This window comes from Tuber melanosporum (genome assembly GCF_000151645.1).
Source record: "Tuber melanosporum whole genome shotgun sequence assembly, scaffold_47, strain Mel28".
NCBI classification, from domain to species: Eukaryota; Fungi; Ascomycota; class Pezizomycetes; order Pezizales; family Tuberaceae; genus Tuber; species Tuber melanosporum.
In genome coordinates, this window is record NW_003299092.1 from 665,048 (window position 1) to 679,397 (window position 14,350).

At 46.9% G+C, this 14,350-nt stretch overlaps 3 protein-coding genes; 2 read left to right on the top strand and 1 right to left on the bottom strand.

Moving 5' to 3' along the window:
• Nucleotides 1-8,616: 8,616 nt before the first annotated feature.
• GSTUM_00008498001 (uncharacterized protein) lies at nucleotides 8,617-9,672 on the bottom strand (the record flags this gene model as incomplete). XM_002840078.2 has 1 exon in its annotated part: nucleotides 8,617-9,672. The coding sequence occupies one exon, from the start codon at nucleotides 9,670-9,672 to the stop codon at nucleotides 9,214-9,216; it is 459 nt and encodes a 152-aa protein (XP_002840124.1). The 3' UTR covers nucleotides 8,617-9,213.
• A 295-nt stretch (nucleotides 9,673-9,967) lies between these two features.
• On the top strand, nucleotides 9,968-11,263 carry GSTUM_00008499001 (uncharacterized protein). XM_002840079.2 has 4 exons: nucleotides 9,968-10,184; nucleotides 10,259-10,358; nucleotides 10,420-10,553; nucleotides 10,615-11,263. The coding sequence occupies exons 1-4, from the start codon at nucleotides 10,065-10,067 to the stop codon at nucleotides 11,194-11,196; spliced, it is 936 nt and encodes a 311-aa protein (XP_002840125.1). The 5' UTR covers nucleotides 9,968-10,064; the 3' UTR covers nucleotides 11,197-11,263.
• Nucleotides 11,264-11,346: 83 nt separating this feature from the next.
• GSTUM_00008500001 (uncharacterized protein) lies at nucleotides 11,347-14,122 on the top strand. XM_002840080.2 has 3 exons: nucleotides 11,347-11,401; nucleotides 11,453-12,357; nucleotides 12,426-14,122. The coding sequence occupies exons 2-3, from the start codon at nucleotides 12,307-12,309 to the stop codon at nucleotides 13,938-13,940; spliced, it is 1,566 nt and encodes a 521-aa protein (XP_002840126.1). The 5' UTR covers nucleotides 11,347-11,401; nucleotides 11,453-12,306; the 3' UTR covers nucleotides 13,941-14,122.
• The last annotated feature ends 228 nt before the right edge of the window (nucleotides 14,123-14,350 follow it).

A 14,350-nucleotide genomic window follows, 5' to 3' on the forward strand; every position in this document is an offset into this window, starting at 1 on the left:
TGTAGATGCAAACAAATGTTGATACATTTTATTCTTCATAGTGCTCCAGCCATTTCCCAATGACGGACCGAAGGTGGTTACCACCAAAATCTGCCCTCTGAGAAACAATACCACCGGTGATTAACGCAATTTGAAGAGTTCGAATGACTAGCTTTCCTATAGCAGACGCAACTCTCTCCGCGGATCAGTGCCAGCAAATGAACGGAGAATCATGTTGAGTCACTCGGGGAGCTAAAGAAGCAAAATGTTGGAAATATCGGCACGAGTACGTACGCACCAGCACACATCAGTTGAATGCGCCAGCAGTGAAAATTTCCTTCTTTATACTTTCCTCCTTTTCCGCGCTTTTACCTCTTATCTCATTTCACCTTATCGAACAGTTCTCCTAATACGACTACTCTTGTGCCCTTTAAACCCCCTTTTTCCCGACTCCGTGTAAGCTCCAGCCTGGTCATTTCCCATTTCAAACACAAAAAGTGGCCGAAATTATCTTATCCAATAAGCCCATATCTCGTGCGATATTACAAGTATTGTTAAAAATGCCAAGGTGTGGGTTTCTCACTGTATTGAAGTTTTTCTTTTGTTTCACGACTTATTTTGGCTAGCCTCCCGCAAGTGGTAATTATTAAGGGCTTGTTTGGCATCCACGACTGCATTTTTTTCTGTGGGAACATTCGTTCCTCCGTTTTGAAACCCTCACTCTATACGGGCAACGTAACGGAACAATTATATCCAAACAGGCCCTAGGGTGGATTAAGGTGGGAGGGATATCACAGCTCAGCGGTCAGTGATATAGTGCGAGTACAAGGAGTTTCTTGGAGCTTGGAAACTGCATAGGAGAGATGGGGAGATATGGTACGCAACTTTTTTCTCTTCTACTCCCAATCCTCCCCCTTCCCTAGCTAAGACTAAAGGTAATCAGAGCATCCTGATTCTGCCATGGATCACCACACATACCGTATCTGTTTCCCCACGCATGTCCCCATTCCTCCACACACTTCCGTGATAACAAAGGAAAAACATGCCTGGATAATCTTCTCCGTAAATAGCTAAAGCTCCAGGACAATCCATCACACTTCCTCAACGATCTACCTGACTCCCGGAGCTATCAGCACCAACCATAACTTAATCTTCTACCATAAATCCACAATTTCTAATAGTAATGAGCACATTGTCACTCGGCACAGCGGTGGGCAAGACTGCCACATGCAACGGCATCATAACTACACAGTACGGTACGCCCTAGCTACTACGAGTATAATACCGACTGCAGGGCTACTGGGCTGAAGAAACAAACCAGAAACGCAGCTACAAGACCAAGATCACCGTGAATGAGGAAAACTTAGAGGAAGAAGGTCGACCGATGAGACGAGCCTTAGTGACGCTAGCTATTAATGACACAGTGGGAGATATATAGTATATATCTCCGTATAACGAACTCCCGGAGCTCAAGGAGCTCCAAAAAAAAACACCACCCAGACAAACCACGACCCACTGTGATCTCAAACAATCCGGAACCATCCTGATATCTCTTGATCCTCCGTGATCCCTGACGCCTATGCCCTATGCCAACTACCATATACCAAATAGTCTGAAAAGGAACATGGCGAAGCCAAATACCCGATGCCGAATGCATGACAATAGGTATCATCAAAACCACAAACCCATATCCTATTCCCAGCAGCACAGGACGTGAAAGCGATGATCTTATATTGTGTGCCTACCCGTCACACACCAAACGCCACCAAAACCCATGTCCTATGACCGCCTATCACCAAACCACATGTCCTGGACTATTCTAGGTAACCCAACACGGCGTGTCCAGATCTTCTCACTTAAATTTATACGTGGGAGATATAGACTAGATACTATCAAGGATAATAAGTTACTCGATTCCCAAGAAGGCGGGGCAGTCGTCGATCGTTGAGCATGGGTTTGTATATGACGTATTTGGGGTCATTTGGCACCTACTTTTTTACCAAATTTCAAGTGGCCCCTCCATACGAATTATTACCTGTGCACGCCCAAGGAAAAAAGCGCCAGATGACACTACCGGGAGCCAAATCCGACATCCCCGAAGAGGTAACCTGGCTCGGTTGGGATCAACAGGAGACCTAATCCAGCCTCAGTAGAGTACTTGTGCTTACAGAAACATGAGCTCGATGAAGTAATAGATAGATAATATCAATAACACCTTATTCGGGTACTATCAGCATGCTTTCCCAGTCCCTAGAACCCCAGGCAGCAAGGGTCCAGGACAGGAAAGGGAAATGTATATCCAGCTACAGTACCGGCAGAGAAAGCCCCCGAAGGATCTGCATACCACTGGGACGGAAAACGGAAGGTTGCTAGTACGGATACTGTACACCGAATCGTCAGTTTGAGTTGTATTATATAATGATGTTCCTGGCTTTTACCCCCCTACCCAAGCGCCCCCGTTTCGGTACCGTACATTCTTTATCATACCCTCACCATGCTCAAAATCTAACACATCAGAACATGTCAATCAAGGACCCCGTGCCTGTTCACCAGCAAAAACAAAGTTTCAAGTGTCTCCGCGGAGAGAGAGAGAGAGAGGATGGATAATTTAAAGGCTCTTTTCCTTCCTTCCTTTCTCGACCAGAATTTTAGGTACGTAGATAGCTCACTCCGTTTCCCGAGGAATCGGATTACGACCCGAAAACAACCATTCGGGTTCATCAAAATAGATTACATGTGAAAGCCAAACTCGTTTTTTGCCAAAAAAACCTAACTAATGGAATCGATTGGTCGATCCCGATTGCTTATCTTGATTATGATAGTTTTACAATTCTGAGTGTCATCATTGGAAATTCCCATACCCATCTTATGCGACGAGTTCCGTAACCAAACTGACAAATCCGTGATACCTTATCCCGGGACCGATATCATCATGCCCACCCCACCCCCACCCCCACCCAAATCAGATCTTGTCGAAGCAATCATTTTCCAAGCCACGATTTTAAAAAAAGTCATTCGCCAACACCTGACTTGGAAAAACAATTACGACACACAACAACAAAAATCCAAAAAATGGTAAAATCATTAGACCATCTACCCCAGTGCTCGAGAGGAAGAAGAAAGGAAGGAAGGAAGAAAAAAACCCGGTATCATACGAGTAAAAGGACAAGTACCCATCACAACCCACCGCATCCTTCCCACTTCGACCCGTCAAGGAAGAAAGAAAAAAACGGCAGATGGACCGCATAAACGAGTGGAAATCCCACGGCTTGGAGCGACACATTTTTCTTTTTCCTTTTCGACAGGGATATATACCGGTGGGGAGGGAGGAAAAAAAATCTCGGTCAGAGGGCCGAGGTTATGAGAGACAATTGATAAATTGATCGCCAAGGGAGGATATCTCCAGTATTGTCCGGGGACAAAATTAACTAGCTGTCAACGGCCGGAAAATCTTCGGTGATGACAACCACACTCCCCCACCAACCCACTATCATGAAAACCCAAAAGAAAATTAAAAAATATAAATACATAGTAGATATTAATATTTAGTATACCATCCATCAGCCTTAATAATTGCTTCCACCCTATCCACCATTGATCCTGCCAAAGTATCAAAAACCTTTGGGTCCAGAAGTTCCCAACAATGAGTGATCGCCTCCTCTATAATTTTTTTGATCTCATTGACAGGGCCCTTCAGGAGAAACAGCTCAGGATAGTGCTTATGAAGCTTGTCTTTCACCAGAGACCAAACATTTTCAATTGGATTGAGGTCTGGTGAATAGGGAGAAATTTCCATCAGAGAAATTCTATTTCTCCTGAGCCATCTCCTGAAAGGCAAGTGAGTCTTAGCATTGTCAATGATCAAAAATACCTCTTCCTCTCCAACATGCTCCTTGATATCCTCCCATATCCCTGGAAAGTCATATTGATCATAAACATCAATAATTGACTTTCCAGTCACTCCACCTCCAGCAGAAGTAGGATCAGGAAAAACAGGTAAAAAAAGACCATGAGTTTGACCATAGAAACAACCAGTCATCATCTGACTAATCTTTCTCTCTCCTTTCCTAGCAGTAGGTTCAACACAATCCTTATTCCACTTTTCTTTTGGGTATCTAAATACCCATTTTCTTCTCTTTCCTCCTCCCCTCTCTACAGCTACCTCATCCCCCCACATTGCCTTCCTTCTCCACATCTGCCTTGTCCAATTCCTATGGGCTAATGCCCATTCCAATGTCTTTTGAGCTAGATCCTCATCTAAATTAACCCTTTCTTGTTCCATCCACTTTTTAAGAAGCTTTTGTACAAGTCTTCTCTTCACAGTCTTAGCAGAAACATTGGGAGCCACTCTCTCAGCAATCTCAGAGTAGCTGGTATGGTGATTTTTGAGAGCTTCCTCTACCATAGCATCATACTGCAACTTGGTAGTTTTAGGATGTCTTCCTCTACCTTCATTCTCCTTGCCCTCTTGATCTCTCTTTGCAAATGTGCTTTTAACAGTACTGAGAGGAATGTCAAGGTAGTGGGAAATTTGGTGATTTGTCATCTGAGACTCGTGTAACCTGAGAATTTGTCCCCTTGTAAACTCAGAAAGGTGCTTGGAGGGAATAGGCTGGTTGGCATGACTGCGAAGATGTTAGGAATACCAGAATCCGATACCTAGGAACCACCCTAAGTAGGGTAACCCTACTTAGAATCGGAATCTCTGGTCTCCAACACCCCCCTCCGGCTCCCTTACGGGGCCCGCACATCATCATATATATTAATCTCAGTTGCGTCCTGTGACTATATTACCACAGAATTGAAGGTGTCTGAATAACACTGTATACGTCGCCGCCGTCCATCTGACTGGATCCTGTTCGCAGGTTATATGAGAGGGGATCTTCGGCTAGGTCTGGGAAGTAGAACGGAGTGATTTCGTCAACTACTCAGAGAGTTACTTGGTTCCAAAGACATGATACCTTTGGTATGGGCTGTAAGTAACAGGACAGTTTCGCACAAAGAGATGGTATCAAATGGTAAAGGATCTCTACAAGAGACCAATACATTTACATCTACCAGAAGAGTCTAGAACTCCAAAAAGACACTACCAAAGAAGCCAACGAACTTCACGGAGTGTTGCAACTGGGTTTCGGAATACATCGTAGTCATGGGGTGATTCCCGATACTACGATAGTTACTGAAACCTACTACCCAGAAAGCAACCAAGGATTGCCGACCAAGGGATTAATTACCAATCTGGTGGAATAGCTTCCTGTGAGTTAATAGGAAGTCATCCAGAGAAAATCTATCGGTTGGGTATGGAGTTACAAAGGATCGGAGTCAGGCGACCTACGATGGTTGTAATAATGACCACCTTTGCAGATATAGCCGTGGATAAAACTGATCATTTTATCAATGGCAAAGACAATTGGAGCCAACTCAGTTCGACTTAAGAACTAGGCTATAAGTCTAAAGACTCTGCTAATCGGTATATTACTATTGGAGACAGTACGTTTCCTAAGAAGAAATATCGTAATTACCAAAGAGGGTGTGATGGTTTTCAAAGTCCACAGGTGTTCGCATCTTGGAAGAAAACTCGACGTTTCGAATTATGATTGAAGAAGTATATAGTTGTATGATAGATAGATGTAGTCCATGAATACTCAGACGCGGAATATAAATATCGAAGTGCCTCTCAAGCTTTAGACATCATCAAGCAACGGAGAAGAGACCTTAACAATATAATATTGTTTTTATGATTCTACCCTACTTTACCTACTTTACTTCGCTCCTAGTAATCATAAACGAAACGAGCCAAGTCCAAGCCTTCCTAGACAATCTCCGTCTACAAAAACGAATCTTGATTGGCCTAGACAATCTTGAAGTCTATCAAGTTGTCTCCGCCTAACAGAAGAATAGGAGGCATAGTTTATTGAAAAAAAAATTTAAGTAAATTGGTTTGGTTTTGGTTGGTGTAGAGCAATTTCTTTAAGAAGTGTTGAGGGAGCGGGGTGATGAGGAGGGGAGCGTTGCCATTGCCGTTGAGAGCTAGTTAATTTTGTCCCCGGACAATAGAGTATGTATAGAGAAACCAGATTCGAGGCTGGTCACAGCCGGAATGGAAGACACCTATATTTACAAATGCATTATTATGATGCGCATAACAATAGTATAGAAGCGCTAACAGTGTCCATACCTGACGTACCGATGGTCCCCGTTCAGGGCATTGCGCACAAGGCTTAGGAGTCACGAGCTCCTCCTTTCCCACCCCCATCAAAGGAATCATCACATCGAGTGACCTTTGGTGATTCTCTCCTTCCATTTACTCGTAGGGCACATGATGGTGAAAATATTAAAAATCATTATGGAAAAGGCTAGTCGTAGGAATACCGCTATTACTACCATCATAACTACTGATAATAACAAGTTGATGAAATAGGGTGGGAAGAAAAAAAAACCCTTTCAAAATTCCCCCTCTCCCAAACCAGCCCCACCTACTCCTTCCTTCCTTCCTTCCTTCCTTCCTTCCCTCCCTGGATAAAATCGACCCAAAATCATGCGGCCCCATATCATATATAATCGTGCATTGACAGCTTCTCCATACGAGTCCTCGATTTGCGTGCCCTCTCCCCACCCTCAGATGGGTAGAGGTCATCCAGCATCTGCATAACCTTGTTCGACATTGGATAATCCCAAAAGGTGTAACCTATGTCATCCTTGGCGCTCATATCGGCTCCCGCATCCAGCAGCACGCTCACAATCTCCACGCCGATCTGCACCGCCAAGAACCAGGGCGTTTTCCCAAACATGTTGCGCACCTCAGTGCTCGCCCCTCCCTCCAGTAGTATCCTCACCATCTCCACGTCATTATTGCTGACAGCCCTGTGGAGGGCGGTGGATCCCCGAGGGGAGGTGGAGCACAGCAGGTCTGGGTTCTCAAACTCCTTCTCGTCCGGATTGGCGGAGTACTGGAGGAGGAGTTTAGCCGCCCTGGGGTTCCGGTTTATCACGGCCAGGTGCAGCGGAGTCTGCCCGCTCGGCGTAACGCACGACGGGTCGGCATGGTAGGAGAGGAGCTGCTTCAGCAGTGCCGGGCGGTCGGTGGCCACGGCGTAGAAGACCCCGTCGCCGTCCAGGTACTTGTGCTTGTCCGGGTAGTGCAGGATCAGGTCCACGCCCAGGTAGAGCGCCAGCTCGATCTTCTTCTCGACCGGAGTGGAGCTAGGGATCGGGCACTCGGTGTCCTCGTCGAATATGGTCAGTTCGGGATTCCGTCGGAAGATCAGGGAGACGAGGGTGCGGTTCCCGACCGCGGCGGAGGAGTAGAGCGCCGCCTTTTCGTACTCTGGCTCGCACGCGAGGCGGTAGAGCGGGATTGTCAGGGTCTCGTGAAGGGAGCTGCAAGTGCGCAGGAGGGAATTGAGGTCCGTGGGGCAGAGGTAGCCGGATATTATGAGCATCAGCTCGGTCGGGATTTCTGAGAGGGACATGGGGCGGATTTCTTTTCAATCAATTGGGAATGGTATATAACTAATGAAAAGAAGTGAATTGTATGTATCGAACTGTAAGATTCATAAAGATGGAAAGCGGGAAGTGGGAAGTGGAAAGAAAGTAAGATAGGAAAAGAAAAGAAAAAAGATCAAATCGAGGGTGGTGGCTGTTGTTATAATGACCTCGACCTGGCTTGGGTCAATCGGAGCCGGTGAAAATAAACGCCCCCCCCCCTCCCCCACGCATACGATCGCCCAAGTACCGGTACTATATGCATTATAGCTGTAGAAGCTGCACGAGAAAAAGGTGGATGTTACAGTAAACGGAGTACCGGTACTCGAGCAGCGCATTGGAATATCATAGAATATCTAACAGAGTAACCTACGGTACAGGTTGCCCACGCAAGGTACAACAAAATATCCCCAAAATTTTGGAGGCCTATTAATATCATAATATTATCATACTTGATGTTGTTGCAAGGCAGTATGTACCCGAGTAACTCACAAGTCCACAGACTGCAGACTTGCAAAACAACAACCAACAACAACAGACAACAACCGGCTTGATAGGGTGCCGAGAATGATAGGGTAGGTACAGTAGGTATCATAAATTTACTGTACTTGTATGTATCATAGCGAGAACCATAGGCATCCCCACCCACGGATGAGTCAGCTTTTTCAAAAAGTTGAGTAAAATTTTTTTTTACTCTTGTTAGTATAGTACAAGTATCATATCTCCTCGGAGGGGAGGTTTTTTGTTTTCCCGCTACGATAGTCTACCCTTCATCGTTCCCGGCACAAATTATCGGGTAGTATAGTCTAATCCCCTAATGGTTTAGTCGCGACGAAGCTTTTCCTCATTCCAAGGATATACTCGAGTATCATACCGATATCCTATCATCCGAGTAGATTTAGCAAAGCCCTATGATAAATTTATGAGTTGGCACCCCCCCCCCCTCCAACCTCACACTTATCACGTGGCTGTGAGGATTTGAAGCTTGCCACCCCCTCCATGGCACGGTTCCTATCGGACGTGCCTTGCCGGTATCACCTGGGCAGACACATCAACGAGACAGGACAAGAAGGCTCAATTAAAATTTCTCTCTGATCTGATCAGGTTTCACATGACGGATAACGTATATTATAATTGGATGGGGGGAAAAAGCGGGGAAGTGAACCAGTTACCATAAGTTAAAATGCAACTTTAAAAGAAGAAGAAGAAAAAAATAAACAACAGGGAAGACAATTATGCTATCATACATAGACTAGATGGCCCCTTTTTTGAGCCAAACCCGGAGGTGGAAATTTCCGCAGTTGATTCCCGGTCCGATACCTTACATATATATATATATCTACATTCTATCGGCCGCACTTTGCACATGATTGCCACCACAACCCTCACTTCTCAGTTTGCGGCAATTGGAAACTCGAAGCTCAGCAGACTACCGGTGCACCGGTAGTCTACGGTAAAGCTACTGTCCAGGTGAAACGGCGGTGGAGGAGGGGCCCAAGGCTCGTGGTGGAGCGGAGAGGCTGGGTTCGTTGTGACCGCACGATGGCTTAAGAGGCAGCTTAAAGCTGAAGATGAAGCGGATGTAAAAGCACAGTTACTCCGGCACAGGAGGGATTTTGGGCGAGCACTTACCGGCACCGTACAATATATGCTGTGCTCGAGTATGTACCAGGGGTCACTGCTCGTACCGGTATCGGTAAGTGAAGCGATCCAAACTTTTTACTACAAGTACGAGTACCGTTACGGTAGTCAGATTTCGGTGAGTGTAACAAGACGAATGGCCCAATCTTGGCTTTTTTTCTTTTTTCTTTCTTTTTTTCCTTCACAGGTGGAAAAAGGTCTGGCAAAGCTACCGGTTTTGCCGTACCTGCGCATACCGGTATCACCCAGAATACTGAAACAGCGTGTTAGCCATCTCTCAGAAATCTTACACACGGACGGGAGTTGCATAAAAGTTTTCCCCTGTTTTAGTGGTCCATGGTGGGGTAGGTTAGGTACCGGTGGGAGAAAGGCATTATTTGAGTTTTTAATTGAGGCTTTGACCGAACTCGTAGCTGTACGAGTAAAAAAGATAGCTTTAATCACCGTCATAATGGAATCAGATATGTTCGGGCTTCCGGCAAGGATTCGGAATTGCATATCAAGACTTATCGTAATTTTAGCTTTTAACATGCAATTTGGGATCGTAATCGCGGCGGGCCAAAACATCCCCCTTGTCTAGACCATGATGGGCTCATATCAGGAGAAGAAGAGCATATTTTCGATCTAGATCACGTCAAGTTGAAACAACAAAAGAGCTTTATCAAGGATAGAAATGCGAAAGTCATCATCTCGAGTTGATCCGTGAACCTGCCTTCGGCTTTCCTCGGTTATCCTCGTTTCGTGAGGCTCTCTACACCGCTGAGCCGGGTTGTTTCATGTCAATTTCCATGTGATCCCCCGATCCTCCTCACCACCCCACAATATCTTCCGACGTCGCTACTCTTGGAACCAACTCCCGTATTTTCTCCTCTTTGCATCTCATAATTTTTCCTCCCCTGAATATCTCCACACATCGGTGGAAGAGAAAAGAAAAAAGGAGAAGAAAAGGACCACAAAAAATGCTCCGTTCCACAGTTTCGAGGACCCTCCGCGAGCCACTCTGCCGGCAGTTCTCCGTTTCAGCTGTAGTGGGCGAACACAATGTCAATAGGTTAGGAGTTATTGGTGCCGGACAGATGGTACGTTGGGAATTTCAATGTTAGTATGTTTAAGGGGGGGGGGGGTGAAAGATCGTTAATTCTGGGGCTTCCAGGGACTCGGAATAGCCCTCGTAGCTGCTCAGGATGCTCGAGTTCCGGTAACGTTAGTGGATAACTCGCCGGAGTCTATCCATAAGTCTATAACCTTCATGGGTTAGCCATTTATATATATTGATAGTGATGTTTCGTTTACCAAGGCTAACTTTGGCGGTAGAAACGTTGCTGCAGAAGAGTGTCGACAAGGGCCGTTTGGCCAGTGATGATGCCCAAAAAATCAAGGATCGCGTTACCACGTCTACGCAGCTCTCATCTCTCTCAGAATCCGATTTCGTTATCGAAGCTGTGCCTGTGCGAGCATCTCCCCAAACCACACACACATATATATATAATTTGGATTAACATAAAGTAGGAAATCCCCTCACTGAAAACGAATATATTTTCCAAGCTAGCAGAGATCACACCTTCAAACGCAATCCTCGCGACAAACACCTCAAGTATCAGCATAACCAAAATCGCAGCAGCAGCGAGGGGGGCCGAGCACCGGGTTCTGAGCACACACTTTATGAACCCAGTACCTGTTCAGAAAGGTGTCGAAATCATCACGGGCTTACAAACCTCTCCTGAAACCCTCACCCGTGCCCTCAGCTTTGTAAAGGCCATGGGGAAAATCCCAAGCACGAGTAAAGACTCGCCAGGATTCCTGGCAAACCGTATACTGATGCCGTATATCAATGAGGCTGTGATCTGCCTCGAGACGGGGATAGGTGGGAGAGAGGATATCGATAATATCATGAAGAATGGGACCAATGTTCCTATGGGGCCACTGCAGTTGGCCGACTTTATCGGGCTGGATACTTGTCTGGCCATCATGAAAGTCTTGCACGAGGATACGGCTGATTCAAAGTACCGTCCCGCGGTCTTGTTACAGAAGATGGTTGATGCAGGGTGGTTAGGGAAGAAATCTGGGAAGGGTTTTTACGACTACCCATGAAATGCGGCGCAGAGTAGTTGTTAATCCTCTCCCATTGGTAACAATAATCGATTGAATATCAGCGAAACGTGCTACCTTATCACTTGGTGCAAATAATCGGCGTATGGCGCATATCCGCATCACCTCGATTTGATACTCGGATGACCACACATGGAGAAAACGGCTCCCGGGGGCCCACAGTCGGCATCAGGCTGGTAAGGATAAAGTAGGCCTACCGAACGCCTTGACTCAGTCTTCTTTAACATATAATCCCAAGGTTTCTATACATATCCTTTTTGCCTATACTGGCAGTGGGTTGACATCTGTGGACACAACCGCTACCATATTGCATACCGCCAAATTTTGATTCTTTCTGCTCGGATATGGGTTGTGTGCAATACCCGTCACGGTTGTATTCGCGAACGTCACCCGTCACGAGTATGCACCCGTTATTTTTAAACTCCAAATGCGGTGCTGGTACCCTAAACCTCCCATCCCCCAACAAGTTAGGCTGTAGAAATCACAAATACAACGTTGGCCGAATGATCAACCTCAACCAAAGTGACCAAATGCCAGCTCCTCCTCTCGCCCTTTCTCCAAGGTATAGTATTTCGAATGCTAGTACCGGTTCTTAAGACTCATCCACCATTCAACTGATGCCATCGCATCATGCGTCAAACACGTGATCTCCCATCAAAACCAGCGAGCGGGTCCTCTTAAGAACCTCAACTTCTGCCCCCAGCTTCTCCTCCCTTTCCTTCTACCTATTTCCCTTTTTTCCCCTCCACACAAGCACCGGTATCATACTTCGATAAATTTGTTGAAAAACACTCGAAAATTTGTACTCGTACATACAGGTACTCATAACCCTCCCCCTTAACCCTGGACGGGCAAGCAACAACAATATTGTACCAGTACCCGCACAAACACACACACACACCGTGCAGACAGCCTTTCTTTTAAATTGCGAGTGGAAACAAACTTCCCCCCCACTTTCCCTTCCTTTTCGCCCGAGTTTCGTCGTGAGAGTAAATCAATTGCTCGAGCTACGATTACGATCATCATCCAAAATATACCTCACACAATCCTCCATGCCATTTTCCAGAACCCCGCTTTTCGTAATCAGCAAAGATGACCAGCGAAATGAACAATGTAGAAATAGAACCTCTCGGCCTTCTCGAAGTACCTTCTTCCTTTCCATCCCAGCCCCGAATTCCTCCCTATAAAATGCTAATTGTGATTATCAACAGGCCGAATTCCCCACCCTCGACTCCGCCCTAATCGCAGCAATACTTAACGATACCAACGACCTAAGCAACGCCCGCCAAACACTCGATATATTGAAGTCGCAGACCATCCTTGACGATGGCGCGCTTCCGGGTCTCGACTCCTGTCCCGAGCTTTGTGAGTGGTCGTCAGAAACCGACCAGACCTGGCAGACGGAGGAGAACGATGACGAGAACCCATCGGACAAGATCGACTCTTTACAGAAGATGTTTCCGGAATTGGGCATGTACACGATCAAGCGAGTACTCAGCAGTGCTCAGGGCGACGTGGATCACGCAACAGATGAGCTCCTGAATCGCGTTTTTTTGGACGCCGACGAGGACGAGGGGAGAATAAGGGGGGTCGATGCGTTTGATAGGGAGCTGGGATTGAATTCGGGTGGAAAGAAAGGGAAACGTAAAGGGCGGCGTAGGAAGGGGGAGGGGGAGGGGGGAGGAGGAAGGAGGGCAAATTTAGTATTGGATGAGAACTCGCCGAGTAGCAATGCTGCAGAGTCCCGTTGGGAAACAATGTCTCGGGAAGTGGATTATCTGGCGGGATGCTTAGGCCTAGAACGGGGGAAGGTGCTCTCTGCTTACCATGGCCATAGTGGGTCGATGGGTCCTACCATTGCCGCTCTATTGGACAAGTATGGTGCTGGTGGCTCACAGAATGCAACACATCTTGATGGGCTCCACGATTTGGTGGCGGAATTCGGGGCAACTGTGAAAACAGATCACCTGAGCAAACTCTTGTCGCTCTGCGGAGAGAATAAAACTGCCCTATTCCAACTCGCCGAGATTCTCTCCCGCAGCACTCCCCCCAAACACTTTTCCCCAGCATCCTCTCCAACCCTTTCCTCCACATCCGCATCCGTATCTCCCTCTTCCCCTTCAAAAACAGCCTCCCACCAAATGACACCAACAGCCGACGCCGACTGGACAGTAATCGGCACCAACCTCCACCGTCCGCCTATGTCCGCACGCACCAACATCCCCAGATCCCCCACCTCGCCCTTAATCCACCCATCATCCTATGCAATCGCGCGCAATGAAGCCTTTGCCAAAGCCACCGCTGCACACCAAAGGTCCAAATCCGACCGCTTAATGTCCGGCGCAGCAGCAGTCTACAGCGAGCAGGGACACGAATACAACAACAAAGTACGAGAATACAGCGACATCGCCGCTGAGGTATTAGTAAACCAGAATTCCAGCGAAGATACACTAGATTTACACGGCACTACGGTGAAGCAAGCGGTGAATATTTCGCGGGAACGCACGACTCAGTGGTGGGTTAGGGAAAGTAACGACAGAGAGCGGAGACGTAAGGGAGGGGCAATGGCGCTGTGTATTGTTACGGGGCGTGGAAGACACTCGAAGGGCGGGAAACCGAGGCTTCTGCCCGCAGTTAGTAAAATGCTGATTCAGGAGGGGTGGGATATTCAGGTCCAGGGGGGGCAGGTTTTGGTTTGGGGGGTGAGGGCGGGGGCGGGGGGGTAGAAGATCGACAATTATAATACTGTATCAGCTTGTATATCCCTTGTGTTATGGATGGGAGTTGGGGAGGGGGGTTGGGAAGTTTTTGTTTGGTTGATGGGTTGATTGGAGTGGCTCATTGAGATGGATGCTGTAATTTTTGGTCATGTTATGTGTGGTTTATGGCTGGGGATATTCTGATAGAGGTATCATGCTCGAGTAACATACCCGCACTACCTCTTTAGGTTAGTTATTGGCATAAGTAATGTGCCTGAGGGGATAGTCAGTGCCCCATACAGGTTCGCCACAACCTTTTGGATTTTTGTATATGATACTGGTATAACCTTCTAGAGTCGCAACGGGGGGTATGTCGCTTCGGCAGGTATGTCGGGACACTGGGCGCGCAGAATACCTATCAACCCTTCCAGGTTGGA